The following is a 15,793-nucleotide window of genomic DNA, read 5'->3' as shown; positions in this document are numbered from 1 at the left end:
GCAGGGAGCCCGATGCGGGACTCGATCCCGGGACTCCAGGATCATGACCTGAGCCGAAGGCAGTCGCCCAACCAACTGAGCCACCCAGGTGCCCCTACTTAAAGCATTTTAATGACTTTTCACATGATATCATAATACAAAGGTTAATACTGTGCTTTTATGTTTTATGTGTCTCACATTCAGGGTTTTGAAGGATAGCATTTAAAATTTTGAAATGGGGCGCCTGGGTGGCTCAGTTGGTTAAGCGACTGCCTTCGGCTCAGGTCATGATCCTAGAGTCCCGGGATCGAGTCCCACATCGGGCTCCCTGCTCGGCGGGGAGTCTGCTTCTCCCTCTGACCCTCCTCCCTCTCATGCTCTCTGTCTCTCATTCTCTCTCTCGCAAATAAATAAAATCTTAAAAAATATATATATAAATAAATAAATAAATAAAATTTTGAAATGAACTTGAATTGGTCTTGATACTGCATGAGGGGAAACTCATAATGCAGATCAACTTATGCCTTCAAGAGCATTCATTAAGAAAAGAGAGTATTGATTAGCATCCTCTATTCAGTGATATAATGCTGCTTTAACATTAACTGCATTTGTGCTGATGTAGATTCAATTAGTAACCATTTTACTTTTTATACAACATAGAGAGACAGGGACAGAATAACAAGTTTCTTTTACTCCTAATTCTGGAAGCTTTTCACTTAATATGGTTGTTGCCAAAAACAAAAACAAAAACAAAACCACAACTATTCCACTCTTGAATAATATTCAGTATTCCAAGAAATTCATTGACCTAGCACCAAGAGGACATTTTTAATGTGAAGGAAGACTGATAACCCAGGCTAACAGGTGAACTCATAGAACACAGAGTAGACTGTAAGGTATAATCTACCTACAGATGAAAAAAAAAAAAAAAGGCAGCAGAGTAGAAATAGGGAAGAAGGGAAGATGAGTAGCAGGAGAGGGTGACTGAACCTCGCCCCCCATTCGCTGTGACCGCAAACCCCGTGGGACAAGCGAGGTGGGTGTGTTGTGCGGAGAGAGGGTCACAGGTCCCGTGACCCTGTACTTCTGAGCAGGGGAGTTGGGCCCCTGGGTGCCCCCATGCTCTGCAGATGCACAAGCATGCAGCTCCTACTTCTGCGGAGTTCTGCTCATTCCCTTAATTTTTAAACTGCTCTTGTGCTTTAACAGATACACATGCATTGTCTGCATTGTACTAGCTCTAGAATAGAAGTTTGATTTACCATTAAATATCGTATCAGTAAGGATTTAAAACATAATTAAATATAACAGTATAATTTTTACCTTATGTCATATTAAACAGAAATTACATAGTACAGTTCCCTCAAATTTACAGTAAAATGCAAAGGCATATATTTAAGGAGGAGAGACACATACACTGTCCCCAATTGCAGATGGACTTTTTCTGTAATTCTAGATATTGAATGGGAACCCCAAAGCCCTTTGGGAAAAAAAAATCATGACTCACTCTCCAGCTTTGCTGCCTCTAAAACAAAAACCAGTTATGTTGCATATGATTTGAGAATCTGCAGCTGAATTTTCACACGGAATAATCTTAACTTAGAAAATAGTATTTTTAAGATTTTAGATAGCCATCGCAGGAGGGAATGTTACCGTGATAAAAAAAAAAACAAACTTTAATTCTTGGCAGATGAATGCAAACACCTCTGTGCTATTGCAACAAACCCACATTAAACCCTGATCATTGGCAAATAACATACCCAGGCGCTCACGCATCTGCCGCAAGTGGTGATTTTGAAATCCCCATAGAGATCTTTGATGGCACCAGTCGTGAAGAAACCTTCCACCATCAGCAGAATGCCATAAACAAAGAAGGCAGCCGCGATGCCGTAGATCACATACTTGAAGATGTCAATCCTGGGGGAGAAGAGACAAAGGGCTTTACTTTAATAACTCTTCATGCCTGACTGGCAGCAATTGATTCTCACGTGCTCGTGGCTCCTTCAGAATGAGAGCCACAGAATATTTATGTCCATAAGGGAGGCTGGATTTAAAAACATTTTTGCTTCAGAGGCCTAATGTTTGTATACATTTTTTGTTCAGCCTCTGCTAGTATTTGTTGACAGGGCTTTTGACCTTTGTTTTCCCCTCTTTTCTTCCTGCCTCCCCTTCCCTTGTTCACGCCAAGGTAGTCTTGGGCAAGCACTGAGTCACATTGTGAAAGAGTCTGTTGAAATTCATTTATTAAGTATGATAATCATCATATAATTTCTCCTATTATGACAAAGTATCAAGTATAAAGATTTATACATCTACTACCGAGTTTTGAAAACAAAAGAGGAAGAAAGCATCATGGTTAATGATGAATCCATTTTCAATTAAATGACCACCTCATATTTTTCTTATTATAGCCAATTATAATTATGTTTTATTCCACACTTACTGTAAACAGTCACTGATATTTTCTGCTGATAACAATGTCAATAATGGAAAAAATTATGTTTTTAAAGAAAAGTTATAGTTTTGAAAAATCAAGCCTTTGAGGCAGAATCACTAATAGATTCAGAATTTGGATACGGAACTGGGCCTGAGCCCAGTTTGGGCATAATACCATGGAGGAATGGGAGGGCATTCTTTCCTTTCTTATGATTCAGTGCCCATGTATTTAAAGGCAGAGGGCAGGGAGAGACACATGTATCGTCTATAAATTGCAGACAGATGTTTCTGTTATTCTAGATACTAAATGAGAATCCCAAAGCCCTTTGGAACGAAAAACCGTAAGTTAACAATTTTGCTACTTCTAGAAACAAAGCTTCTTGTGCAGCCATGGTATGTGGAGAGGGATATATGTTAGCTGACGTTCTGTTTTCACACTCTTGATATCCATTTGTAAGAAAATTGCTCTATATTTCTCACTGTCAAGTTTATTTTTTTTCTCTTTCCTCTGATTATTAGAGTATGAATGGAGTAGACAGGGTGGAGGCCAATGATGGAGATAGCCTGTTGACTGTTTATAAGGGGACAAATGAGGGATTAGAAAGCTTGATCATGCTGATAGAGATTTAGAAACTCTTGATGTTATGACAATATTTTTAAAAGAATACATGCAATAGCATAAGTGAATTTGTTGCATATAAAAAGAATAAGAAGAGCCTGCTAACTTTCACTGTACCAGGGCAATTGTTTAGTGACTGATTTTCACTGTCTGAAAATCTAAATATTGCACAATTTTACTTGTCAAGGGCAATGAGGTAGATGATGTGAACTTGCAAGCTTATCATGCATGTGAAAGAATCTGAGGATTTCAACTTACAGATGGGACTTTGAAGAATTTGATTCAATGGGCTTCTCCATAAAACTTTTAGGTTAAAATGACATGTTTGAAAATATACTTAAATTTTTATTCAGAAATAATTTCAAATTTATAAAAGAAGTTGTGGAAAATGAACAGTATGAAGATAAACTATACATCCTTTATCTATTTTATAATATTTTACCTCATATATTGTTTTCTTGTGTTTCTCTCTGTCTCTGGAGAATTACATCTGAACATAGAAAAATTCTCCACAGTATACTTATTGACTTCAGGGAATCTAACATTGCTATAATATTTGTGTCAAATCTCTTATTGTATTCCAGTTTTACCAACTGGACTGACCCAATGATGAACTTCCTGGCATCTTCTTTCCCAATAAGGGATCCGGTCTAGGGGTAAGTACTGCATTCACTGGCCACCTGTCTTTACTTTCTTTTAACCAGGAACACATCCACAGCCTCTTTGTCTTTATGAAATTAATTGACGCTCTTGAGGAGTATAATCCCACTCTGTCCTTATTAGATAACATTCTTCATTTTGAGTTTGTCTGATGTTTCCTCCTGATTAGATTCAGATTACTCATTCATGGCTGGAATACAATAAAGGTGACTTTCTGTGCATCTGCCCCTCAGTAGTGATGCTGATTTGGATCATCTAGACAAGATGATGTCTAATTTCTGTACTGTGCAATTGCTATTGTTTCCTTTGTAGCTAGTAAGTCATCTGTGAAGAGACAAACATCCTGTTCTACATTAAAACTTCCTGCCAGTGTTAGCAGTCATTGACGGATCTTGACTGATCCAATCTTCCTATTGCATTAACAAAATGCTCATTTTCTAACTGTAGTACTCATTCACATTTACCAGTTGGTACTAGATATTCTGATGTAAGCAAGAGCCCCCCTTTTCCCCTTTTTATTAATTTTTTGTTTGTCTATTTATTAATTATATGGCCTAAGGATGTCTGCTTTTTTCTCTGAAGTTTATAAGCCAACTACTCTACTTAATTATTTTGGTGCTTAAATTATTCTAGACTTGGCCAGTGGGCATTCCCAAAGCCGACTCCTATATCCTTGTGACATGTGCCCATCATTTTTTGTAAAATATTCCTTTCTTTCTCACACAGCAAGAGGACCGAGGCTCTCTTTGTACATACCTCCCTCAACCCCCCAATTAGGCATCTCTTTGCCAAGCCCTGGTTCTTTTTTTTTTTTTTTAATCATTTTTTTATTTTATTTATTTATTTATTTATTTTATTTTTTTTAAATTCTTATGTTAATCCCCATACATTACATCATTAGTTTTAGATGAAGTGTTCCATGATTCATTGTTTGTGCATAACACCCAGTGCTCCATGCAGAATGTGCCCTCCTCAGTACCCATCACCAGGCTAACCCATCCTCCCATCCCCCTCCCCTCTAGAACCCCGTTTGTTTTTCAGAGTCCATCGTCTCTCATGGTTCGTCTACCCCTCCGATTTCCCCCGCTTCATTCTTCCCCTCCCGCTACCTTCTTCTTCTTCTTTTTTTTTTTCTTAACATATATTGCATTATTTGTTTCAGAGGTACAGATCTGAGATTCAACAGTCTTGCACAATTCACAGCACTTACCTGGTTCTTTTTTTTAATGTGTCTATATTTATTTTTTAATTTAAATTCAATTAATTAACATAATGTATTATTCGTTTCAGGGGTACAGGTCTGTGATTCATTAGTCTTATACCCAGTGCTCATTACAACACATACCCTCCCCAATGTCCATCACCCAGCCACCCCATCCCTCTACCCCACGTCCCCTCCAGCAACCCTCAATTTGTTTCCTATGATTAAAAGTCTCTTATGGTTTGTCTCCCTCTCTGGTTTCATCTTGTTTCATTTTTTCCTCTCTTCCCTTATGATCCTCTGTTTTGTTTCTTAAATTCCACATATCAGTGAGATCATATGATAATTGTCTTTCTCTGATTGACTTATTTCGCTCAGCATAATACCCTCTAGTTCCATCCATGTCGTTGCAAATGGCAAGACCTCATTCCTTTTGATGGCTGCGTAATATTCCATTGTATATATATACACCACCTCTTCTTTATCCATTCATCTGTTGATGGACATCTGAAGCCCTGGTTCTTTTCATGAGCAGTAGTATTGGAGACCAAGACGTGGGTACTCATTGCTGCTGTGGTGTCTTTGCCTCTTGGTCTTTTCAGCGTACCAAGTTAGGAAACACATGCATGTACACACACACATTCATATATACAATGACGTAAACACGTACATTCAAGTATCTATGTATGTGAACTTGACATACATATACTGGCACACATATATTTGCATATCAGACACACACGTATTTTAGAAATCTCGAGTTCATAGTGATATTTCCAAATCTAATTGATTCCCACGGGGTTTTTTGCAGTCTTCCCCTACTCTGTATTTGTGTGACCTTCTTCCTTAGTGAGAATCCTAATTCCCAAGAATAACACATATATTCTTTTGTTCGATTCATAATAAATGTAAAATTATTTCAGTATTATTTCATCGAAAGTATTACAAAAATCAAACCTACTTGAAAAGAATTCAGAATGTTTGCAATTCCCCTAACCCTCCACCCAAGACTAAGAGAATATAGTCAAATACTGAGTTTCTAAGTTACTTGGATTAGTTCATTCTTTTTTCTTCCCTTCATTGTGCTTAGGGCATTCATTTGAAATGCAGTGGGGATCTATTTGTTTCAGTTTTAGGTCCTCTATCCCATCAATATTGACTTAATTTCATTTTTGAACATATAGAATATCATTAACATGCTTCCAAGAGTCAAATCTGTATAAAAAGATACCCCCAGAGAAGGGTCATGACCTCCCCTATCCCTTCCGACCTATTCCTTGTTCACTGCTCCCTTGCTATCCTTCCTGTGTTTTTTTATGTAAAGGCAAGCATGTGTATATGTGTGTGTACATACTCCTGTTTTCCTTTTGCTTTTACATAGAAGGTAGCTTATACACATACTCTTTTGCACTTAGCTTTTATTGATCAATAACATCCTTAAAATCACTCCATATCAGTTCATTTTTTTCAACAGCTGCATGGTAGTCCTAGTGTATATATGTATTTATTTACCCCATATTCTGTGCTTGAATATTTAGATAGATAATCAGTATTTTGCAATTACAAATAATACTACAATGAATAATCTTGCACAAATATATTAGAACAATTGATAGTGTATATTTAGGGTAGGAGGACTGATGAGTTGAAAAGCGAAAGCACGTAGCTTTGTTAGAAACCACCAAATTCCTCTCTGTAAGGGTTGTACCATTTCTGCATCCCCAACAAGGATGTATGAGACTCTTTGTCTACAGCCCCAACAAAAGACTATATTGTCAAGCTTCTGAATCATTGCTAACTGATGGGTGATAACTGGTATCGTGGTTTTGCTGTATTTATCTTAGTAAGAGTGAAATGGAACATCTTTTTATATAATCATAAGCAACATTTGTCTTTTCGTGAATTGTCATATCTTTTGCCCACTTATCTATAAGGTTTGTATATTGGGAATATTTGGTTTTTACCTATAACACATGTTGCTAATATTTTCTCCTAGTATGCCATCTGTCTTTTGACTTTGCTTATGGCATTTTGCCTGACACTTAAAGAAACAGAAACTTCGATGTTGTCTAAGTTATCTGTCTTCTCTTTTGTTACACCGGGATTTTAGTCATAGTTATGAGCCTTTATTAATAATCAGGTTATACAGGAATTATGTTTTCTTCTAGCATGTGTATCATACCATTTTATTACACTTAGACTTCTGATCAATTTGGTGTTTATTCTTTGGGTAGTGCAAAAACTGGATCTAATTTTATCTTTTTCAAAATGGCTGTCTATCACACCGGAAAACTCTCAGATGTGGATGCCTCTCTGGGGGATGGGGAGGTTAGCAGCATCCATATTTTATAGGTTCATATTAGTTACAATATCAAAGAGTGAAGTGGTGTTGTTAATTTTGTCCAGTGTTATAATAGCATTATTTGTATTATTTCTAAAAGTCCTCTTCTGAAGACACATATTGGAGTATTTTGGGGTGACATGATATGATGTCAGGGATTTGCTTGGATAAAACTCCAGGTATTCATATATTACTTACAAAGTTAAGAAGTTCAAAAATAAAAGCAATAAAAATTAAAAGAAAAAGAATGAAGAAAAGGTTGTCTAGTTGTCCTAACATCATTTATTAAAAAAGACCACCTCTGGAGGGGATTAAGAGTATACATCATGATGAGCACCGGGTGTTGTAAGGAACTGATGAATCACTATACGGTACACCTGAAACTAATATTACACTGTATGTTAATGAGCTGGAATCTAAATAAAAACTTAAAAAGAAATAAAGTGCTATGCAAATGTAAAAAAAGTGCCCCCAGAAAGAACTATATAGGCATATTTACTGTGCTCATGTATTGCTAGACGTTTCTGATATTTTCATACTTAGAAAAAGCTTTTATAGGTAGCAATTGTTGCAAAAGCAAAAAAGAACATTGGTGACTGTGGTAGGTTAAAAAAATGCTTCTCTCCAAATATATTCACTTCTTAATCCTTGAGGCCTCTGAATATTACTTTATATGGCAAAGAGTCAATTTTACCTTCTATGGTGTACATGGTGATAAGTTAAAGATCTTGGGAGGAGAAGCTTATCCTGGAAAACTCGGGTGGGCCCTAAAGGCAGTCACAGGTATCTTTATGAGAGATGGGCAGAGGGAGTTTTGAGAGAGATGCTCAGAAAAGGAGGAGGGACAGTGAAGATGGAGGCAGACACTTGAGCAATGGGGTCTCAAATCAAAGAACGCCTGCAACCAGCGAGCCTGGGAGAGGCAAGGAATAGAATCCTCTCTAGGGTCTCAGCAGGGAGTGCAGCTCTGCTGAAACCTTGGCTTTAGACTTCGGGCCTCCCCAACTGTGAGAGAATAGGGTTGTGCTGTTTTAAGGCACCGAGTTTGTTATAGTCGACCCAAGAAACTCATACAGTTACTTTATTTCTTTACTTCTTTAGTATTTCTGTATCTGTAAGGACTATTTTAAATGAATTTGCATATTGTCTAATGCACGTGTATGTTACAGACTATGAGAATACAGTAGTTTGACAGTAATGAGGACAAGTTGCTCGTGCATGTAATATACCTCTTCTCAAAGTAGGGAAATGGCTGCTTCCTCCTAAGCACCTAAAACCAGTATATTACCGAGTAGGAGGTGAGTGGATTTTCCAGCTCAGAGTTAGAAATATATGTATATCCTATTCAACTTCAGTTAAAAAAAAAATACATCAGCAATTTTAGAGACTACTTGAAACTGTTTTGGAATCTTCACAGTTGTGGAGAATATCCATGTTTTATTAGTTTTCAATTGAGGCAAAAAACACATAACATGAGCTCTAGCCTCTTAAATTAAGTGTACAACACAGTATTAACCATAAGCCTGGTGTTGTACAGTAAGTGTTGAGAACTTGTTCATCTTGTGTAACTGAAACTCTAAACCCCGTGAACAGGAACTCCCTGTTCTTCTTCTCCCCAGCCCTTGACCAACATCATCCTACTTTCTGTTTCTATGAGTTTGACTACTTTAGGTATCTCATGTAAGTGGAATCATGCTGTATTTGTCCTTCTGCAACTGGCTTATCACTTAGCATAAAGTCCTCAACGTTCATCCGTGTTTGGAGAACATAACAGGACTTTCTTCTCTTTTATGGCTTAATGATATTCCATTCTATGTATAAACCTCCTTTTCTTTATCCACTCATCTGTGGATGAACATTTAGGTAATGTCCACATGTTGGCTATTGTGAATAATGCTGCAATTAACATGGGAATGCAAATCTCTCTTTGAGATCTTGATTTCAAACCATTTGGATAAATAACTGGACGTGGGATTGCTAGATCATACTTTATTTTGTTTGTTTTTTATGTAATGGTTATCCCACCTGTTGTGAGGTGATATCTCATTATGGTTTTGATTGACATTTCCTAGATGAGGAGTAATGTTGAGCATCTTTTTTTCATATGCCTGTTGGCCATTTGTATGTCTTCTTTGAAGAAATGTCTATTGGAGTATTTTGCCCATTTTAAGTCAGGTTATTTGGTTTTTTGCTATTGAGTTGTAGGGGTTCCTATATAGTTTGGATATTAACCCCTTATTGGATATATGGCTTGCAAATATTTTCTCCCATTCTGTAGGTTGCCTTTTCACCCTGTTAAGTATTTTCTTTGCTGCACAGAGGCTTTTAAGTTTGATGCAGTCTCACTTGTCTATTTTTGCTTTTACTGCTTGTGCTTTGGTGCCATAACCCAGAGTCATTTCCAATCCCAATATTATGAAGTTTCCCCCTCTATTTTCTTCTAGGAGTTTTATAATTTTAGGTCTTACATTTAGTTCTTTCATCGACTTTGAATTGAATTGATTTTTGTCTACAATGTAAGGTAAAGGTCCAATATCATTGCTTGCAAGTGAATATCCAGTTTTCCCAGAACCATTTATTGAAGAGACTACCACTTCCCCATTGTGCCTTGGCACCCTTATTCAAAATCACTTTGCCCGTACAAGGTTTTCTTTCTGGGCTATCTATTATGTTCCATTAGTCCATATGTCTCTTATGTCACTACTACATTGTTTTCTTTTTTTTTTTTTTAAGATTTTATTTATTTATTTGACAGAGAGGGAGAGAGAGTTAGTGTGCACAGGCAGGGGGAGAGGCAGGCAGAGGGAGACGGAGAAGCAGGCCCCCAGCAGAGCAAGGAGTCCAACAAGGGGCTCGATCCCAGGACCCTGGGATTATGACCTGAGCCGAAGGCAGACGCTTACCTGACTGAGCCACCCAGGTGCCCCACTACTACACTGTTTTGCTTACTGTAGCTTTCTACTATGCTTTGAAATCAGGAAGTATGAAGCTTCCAGCTTTATTCATCTTTCTCAAGATTGTTTTGGTTATTTGGGGTCCTTTGTGATTCCATATGAATTTTAGGATTGCTCTATCTATTTCTGTAACAAATTCTGTTTGGATTTTGCAGTTAATCTGTGAATCACTTTGGGTAGTATGGGCAGTTTAACAATATTATATCTTCCAATCTATGAACATGAGATGTCATTACATTTATTTGTAGCTTCTTTAAATTATTTCACCACTTGGTTAAGTTTATTCCTAAGTATTTTATTCTTCTTGATTCTATTGTAAATCAGAGGATGTCAATTGGAATTTAGGCCTCTTAAATTTGCTAAAACTTGTTTTCTGACCTAACATGGGATAGATCCTGGATGATGTCCATATGCACTCAAGAAGAATGTGTATTCTGCTACTGTTGGGTAGAATGTTCTAGATAAGTCTGTTAGGCCCATTTGCTCTACAGTGTTGTTCAACTCCTCTGTTTCCTTATTAATCTGCTGTCTGGTTGTTCTATCCTGTATAGAAAGTAGAATATTGAATCCCCCTACTGTTATTGTGATGTTATCTATTTCTCTCTTCAGTTCTGTCAATATTTGCTTCATATATTTGGGTGCTCTGATGTTGTGTGCATATATATTCTTGGTGAATTAACCCACTTATCATTATATAATGTCCTTTGTTTCTTTTGACAGTTTTGACTTAAAGTCTACTTTGATTGATATTTTTATGGCCATCTCTCCTTTCTCTTGATTATCATTTGCATGGAATATCTTTTTTCATGCTTTACTTTTAGCATATGTGTGTCTGTAAATCTAAAGCAATTCTCTTGTAGATTACATATGTTTGGACCTTATTTATTATTCATTCAGTCACTCTATGTCTTTTGACTGGGGAATTTAATCCATTTAGCTTTAAAATTATTATTGGTAGGAAAGGACTTATTATTGCCATTTTGAATTGTCTTCTATCTGTTGTGTAGCTTTTTTTTGTCTCTTCCTCTTGTCTTCCTTTCTATTTTGTTGATTTTTTTTTTTACATGGTTTGATTCCTTTCTTATTTTCTTTTGTATACCTTCTAAAGGTATTTTCTTTGAGGTTATCATGGGTCTTACATAAAACATCTCATACTTGATCTATTTTAAGCTGATAACAACTTAACCACAATTGCAAATAAATACTCTGAAGTTACTTTTCCCCTTTATACACTTTATGTTATTGGTGTTACAACTTACACCTTTTAACATTATGTATCCGTTAACACACTTTTATAGTTTAGTTTTTTGTATACCTTTGTCTTTTAACTTCTATGCCAGAATTAAAAGTGATTTACATACATTACAGTTTTACAGCCTGTATTTGTCTATATATTTACCTTTACCAGTGAGCTTTATACTTTCATGGGCTTTTTTGTTGCCATTTAAACTCCTTTCATTTCAAATTTGAAGGGCTCCCTTTAGCATCTCTTGTAAGGCAAGTCTAATGGTGATAATATCACTCAGCTTTTGTTTATCTGGGAATTTTTTTAAATTTCTCCTTCATTTTTGAAGGATACTTTTAGCAGATACAGTATTCTTGGTTGGTAGTTTCCTTTGTTCAGTAATTTGAATATATCACCCCAGTCTCTTGAGGTGAGGGAGTGTTCCACCTCCAGACCCTTAAGCACAACTTCAAGTCTGTTTTGCACATAAAGTAACAGTTTCAGGTTCCAGGGATTAGGTTCTGGATATCTTTGGGGGCCATTATTTAGCCTGTCACAACCTTATATATGTAACTGACATTTCCAAACATTCAACTATTCTTACATAAAGCTTTCTTCAAACAATCTGAGGATGGACATTTACTAATGTTACATTCCAAAATGCATTTAAAAATTTTAAATCGTCAATATATTTAAGTTATGATATATCTGATATTATCATATTGGTTTGAATCCCTCTTTCACTAAAGTACTCTCTTATCAACATGCAATATATGAACTCAACAGAACAAAGAACTTTGAATATGACATTAGAAAAATTAAATTCTTCTTATCTATAAAAATGTGTATTCTGTTAATGATATGTCAACAAAATGCATTAATAACCCCTCTGATCATGAAGTCACTGCTTGTGTCCATAACAGGATGAAATAGCAGATTCCATAAGAAGTCTTTGTTCTGCCACTTTTGTGTTTTTTTCCTACTTCTTAAGCAATTCATGGAAGTCTTAACCTCCTTTCTGAATCTGAACTTTAAAATTTGATGATATTTCTATAAACAATTGTTTTACTGATTTAAAAGCAATATATGTCCATTGTAGAGAAAAATAAAGTTAAAACCAGAAAATCAGATTATTTACTGCTTACCCTCCCAGTTTTTTTCCCATAGTAATTATAATTCATTCCAAAAGTTATGATTATTCTATACTGCTTTACAAACTTCATTTTTGGCCAATATACTATGAATATTTTAAATGTTCTATAATTTTATCAACATATTTTTTTAAGATTATGGCACATTCTATCATTTGAAGGTATCACAATATATTTTACCAATTCTCTACTACTTTCATTCAATGGTAGGGAGGATAATGGCCCCTCCAAAGATGTTTGTATCTAATCTCCAGAACCTGTAAATATGTTATCTTGTTCAATGAGACTTGGAAAATGTGATTAAATTAATAATTTGAGATTTGGAGGTTATCCTGTGTTGACAGGATGTAATATATTATATAATATAATCGCAAGTCCTAATAAATGAAAGGAAGATGCAGAAGAATCAGAGTCAGATCCAGAGAGAGATCTGAGATGCTACAGTGCTGGCTTTGAAGATGGAAGGGGGCCACGAGCCAAGGAATGCAGGCGGCCTCTAGAAGCTGGAAGAAATAAAAATACAGATTCTCCCCTGGAGCCTCCAGATGGAGCACAATCCCGCCAATACCTTGATTTCAGCCTATTTCCATAAACCCAGTAAGACCCATTTCAGAATTCTGATATCCAGAACTGTAAAACACACACACACACACACACACATACACAACCTAAACAATAAATTTGGTTTTTTTTTTAATTCACTAAATTTGCTGTAATTTGTTCCATCAGCAGTAGGAAGGTAATGCAGCACTCTTACAAACAGCATCGTAATAATGATCATTTCAGATAAATCTTTGTAAGGAATGTATTGTCAAAGTGGTATCCGGAAAGTCTGAACCAAAATAAAAATGCATTGAGAACAGTTAGAGGGCTTATTCTCTGTTTCCCAATACCATGTATTATCATTTAATTTTTCTGATAATTTGACAGTAAAAACAATAGTATCATTTTAATTAATTTTCTTAGTTTAGTAGTATGGATGGACATATACTTACAATCTATCAATCATTTGTATTCTTCAATGAAATATGTTTTTATATTTTTTTCTATTTTTCTACTGCAAAATGTATCCTTTTGTTGTTAAATTAACTCTGCCTTTATTAAAATTAGGACCTCTTGTCATGTAAGTGGTAAATATGTTTCTGGGTTTTGTGTATTTTTAATTTTTTTAAAATAATACTTCATTGAATAAAATTTAATTTATATTATATCAAATCCATATATACTTTCCTTTGTGATATATTTCTTAGTTACTTCTTGCCCCATGATAAAGGAAATCTAAATCTATTTTTCTTCTAGCTTCTACAAATTAGTTTATTCTTAAATTTAAAATTTTCAATTCATCTGAAAGTCTTTTGGTAAAAATGTGAATAGGGACATAATTTTATATTACTTATAACTACTTATATATACTTAATTCTCTTTTTACTATCTCTATTCTAGTCCATTTGATATATATTTTTTTATTCCTGTGCCCTATAGTATTAATTACTGTAGGATCTCCATTCCCTCTATTTCTTAACCTGATGCATCCTGGAAACTACTGACTCTACCATTCTTGGATTCCTATCTGTTTAGTCTGATGTGGATGGCACTTTGCTAACGTATCTTTTCCATGTCAGTGTTTGAGGAAAATCAATCTGTCTTGTTCTACTCTGGATCCCTAAGGATTAGAACAGTAATTGACACATAGTATAACCCACTATTTTTTGTTGAATGAGTGGATTCATTAAAAGACAAATCAGACAAAAGATTAGCCTGAAAAATTATATCTGCATATTTGAAAACAAAAACACAGAAATATAATAAATACAGTAAGTTTTAAATTCCATACTTGCTATTCAATTTTCAAAGCAGGCAAAAACACTAAGATAGCTGTTCTTGAATAAAGACTAAGGTTTAGCAAGTGAATTATAGGTTGTAAGCATCTCAGAACTAGAAGTTCATTACCAGCCTTGTCTGAATACCTTCATTCTCAGGCAAATCAGTACATTCCAAGGCAGACCAAGTACTCTTTAGAAAACTCTTGACTTTTGGAAAGTTCTTTACAGAGTCAAAAACTATTGCCCTATAAATTGGAGTCCAACCAAAATCTCTCTCTGAATCACAAAAAGCAAGGCAAGTTTTCCTCTACCAGATATGTAGAGGAATTTGAATGAAATCATCATGTTCTTATTTGTAAATATTTGTTTCTAAAGTTGCTGTATTTCTGGAAGTTAGAAAAGAGAAGAGAAATTAGATCTTTGAATTCTAATCGAGTCTGAAACCTACTCTTGGTGCTTACTTTGAAACACCTACTCTAGTCAAGATGTAGAGCATTAAGAGTATTGTGGTAAGTAGGGTATGTGCAGGGACAAACACCTTTAGGAAGCATGATACGGGGCATTAAAATCGTGGTCCAGCTTCATGGAAGACACCACCATCATAATCGAAACCATCATCACCACGGTCAGCTGCAGATGCATGTTCATAAACAGGGGCGTAGTCTTAATAGGTACCAGCCCTTTATAACTGTTTTAAAATATCAACTCATTTTATCCGAGTAACAGCCTTAGGGAGTTGGCATTAGTTAAGTCCCTTTTACGGATGATGAGGGACTGAGGCAGACAGGTTAAACTTGTCCAAGGCAAGAAAGTAGAAAGGGGCAGATACCACATGAAATAAACTGGGGAAGTCTGACCCCAGAACCAGTGCTCAGTTCTACACTTGCTTGTTTCTCTACCTCAAGTCCTCATGATTTACATACTTGGTTTCGTTGTTGTTGTTTTATATGAGTGAGATGTTTTTGTTTGTTTAACACTCATTTGAGGATTACTAGTCTGGCTGAAATATTGCATAAGGAGATGCTTTCTGTGTATTAAACCAGAAGTTAGGAAGTCTATATGGTGTTCTAACATAAGTTCTAGAGAGGACTGAAATTATTTTTGAATCTCCAAGAGTAATCAATAATCTTGCTTCAATACTAATTTGTCTGATCTTCAAAATTCTTGTAAGCAGAAGATTACAGCAATCTGATTTGATTGTCAATCTCCTGGCAGTTGATGTACTGCTGTGATTTCTGTCATTCAATGAAACCTGGTTTTGTTTTACCATGAATTCCTGCTTTCTTTTCCCTTCTCATTCCCATCCATGACTGTTTTCTATTTCGTTTAGTTCCAAGAAATAAACATCTGAACTATAAGCAGATTTAGAGTTACATACATAGGAAGTTGAGAGCAAAACCAATA

General features: G+C 35.7%; 1 protein-coding gene across 1 annotated transcript in view; it reads right to left on the bottom strand.

Moving 5' to 3' along the window:
* The window catches only part of GPM6A (glycoprotein M6A), a 328,019-nt gene that overhangs the window by 25,502 nt on the left and 286,724 nt on the right, over positions 1–15,793 (bottom strand). Inside the window, exon 3 of the mRNA XM_045879596.2 lies at positions 1,740–1,896. Within this exon, the coding sequence (XP_045735552.1) occupies positions 1,740–1,896 (157 nt within the window). The remainder of the gene's footprint in view (positions 1–1,739; positions 1,897–15,793) is intronic.

This window comes from Mirounga angustirostris, unplaced genomic scaffold (genome assembly GCF_029215605.1).
Source record: "Mirounga angustirostris isolate CCGP_5_RB_7025 unplaced genomic scaffold, mMirAng1.0.hap1 SCAF_2, whole genome shotgun sequence".
NCBI classification, from domain to species: domain Eukaryota; kingdom Metazoa; phylum Chordata; class Mammalia; order Carnivora; family Phocidae; genus Mirounga; species Mirounga angustirostris.
Note: the sequence above shows the minus strand (reverse complement) of the source record. Positions and strands in the feature narration are given on the sequence as shown.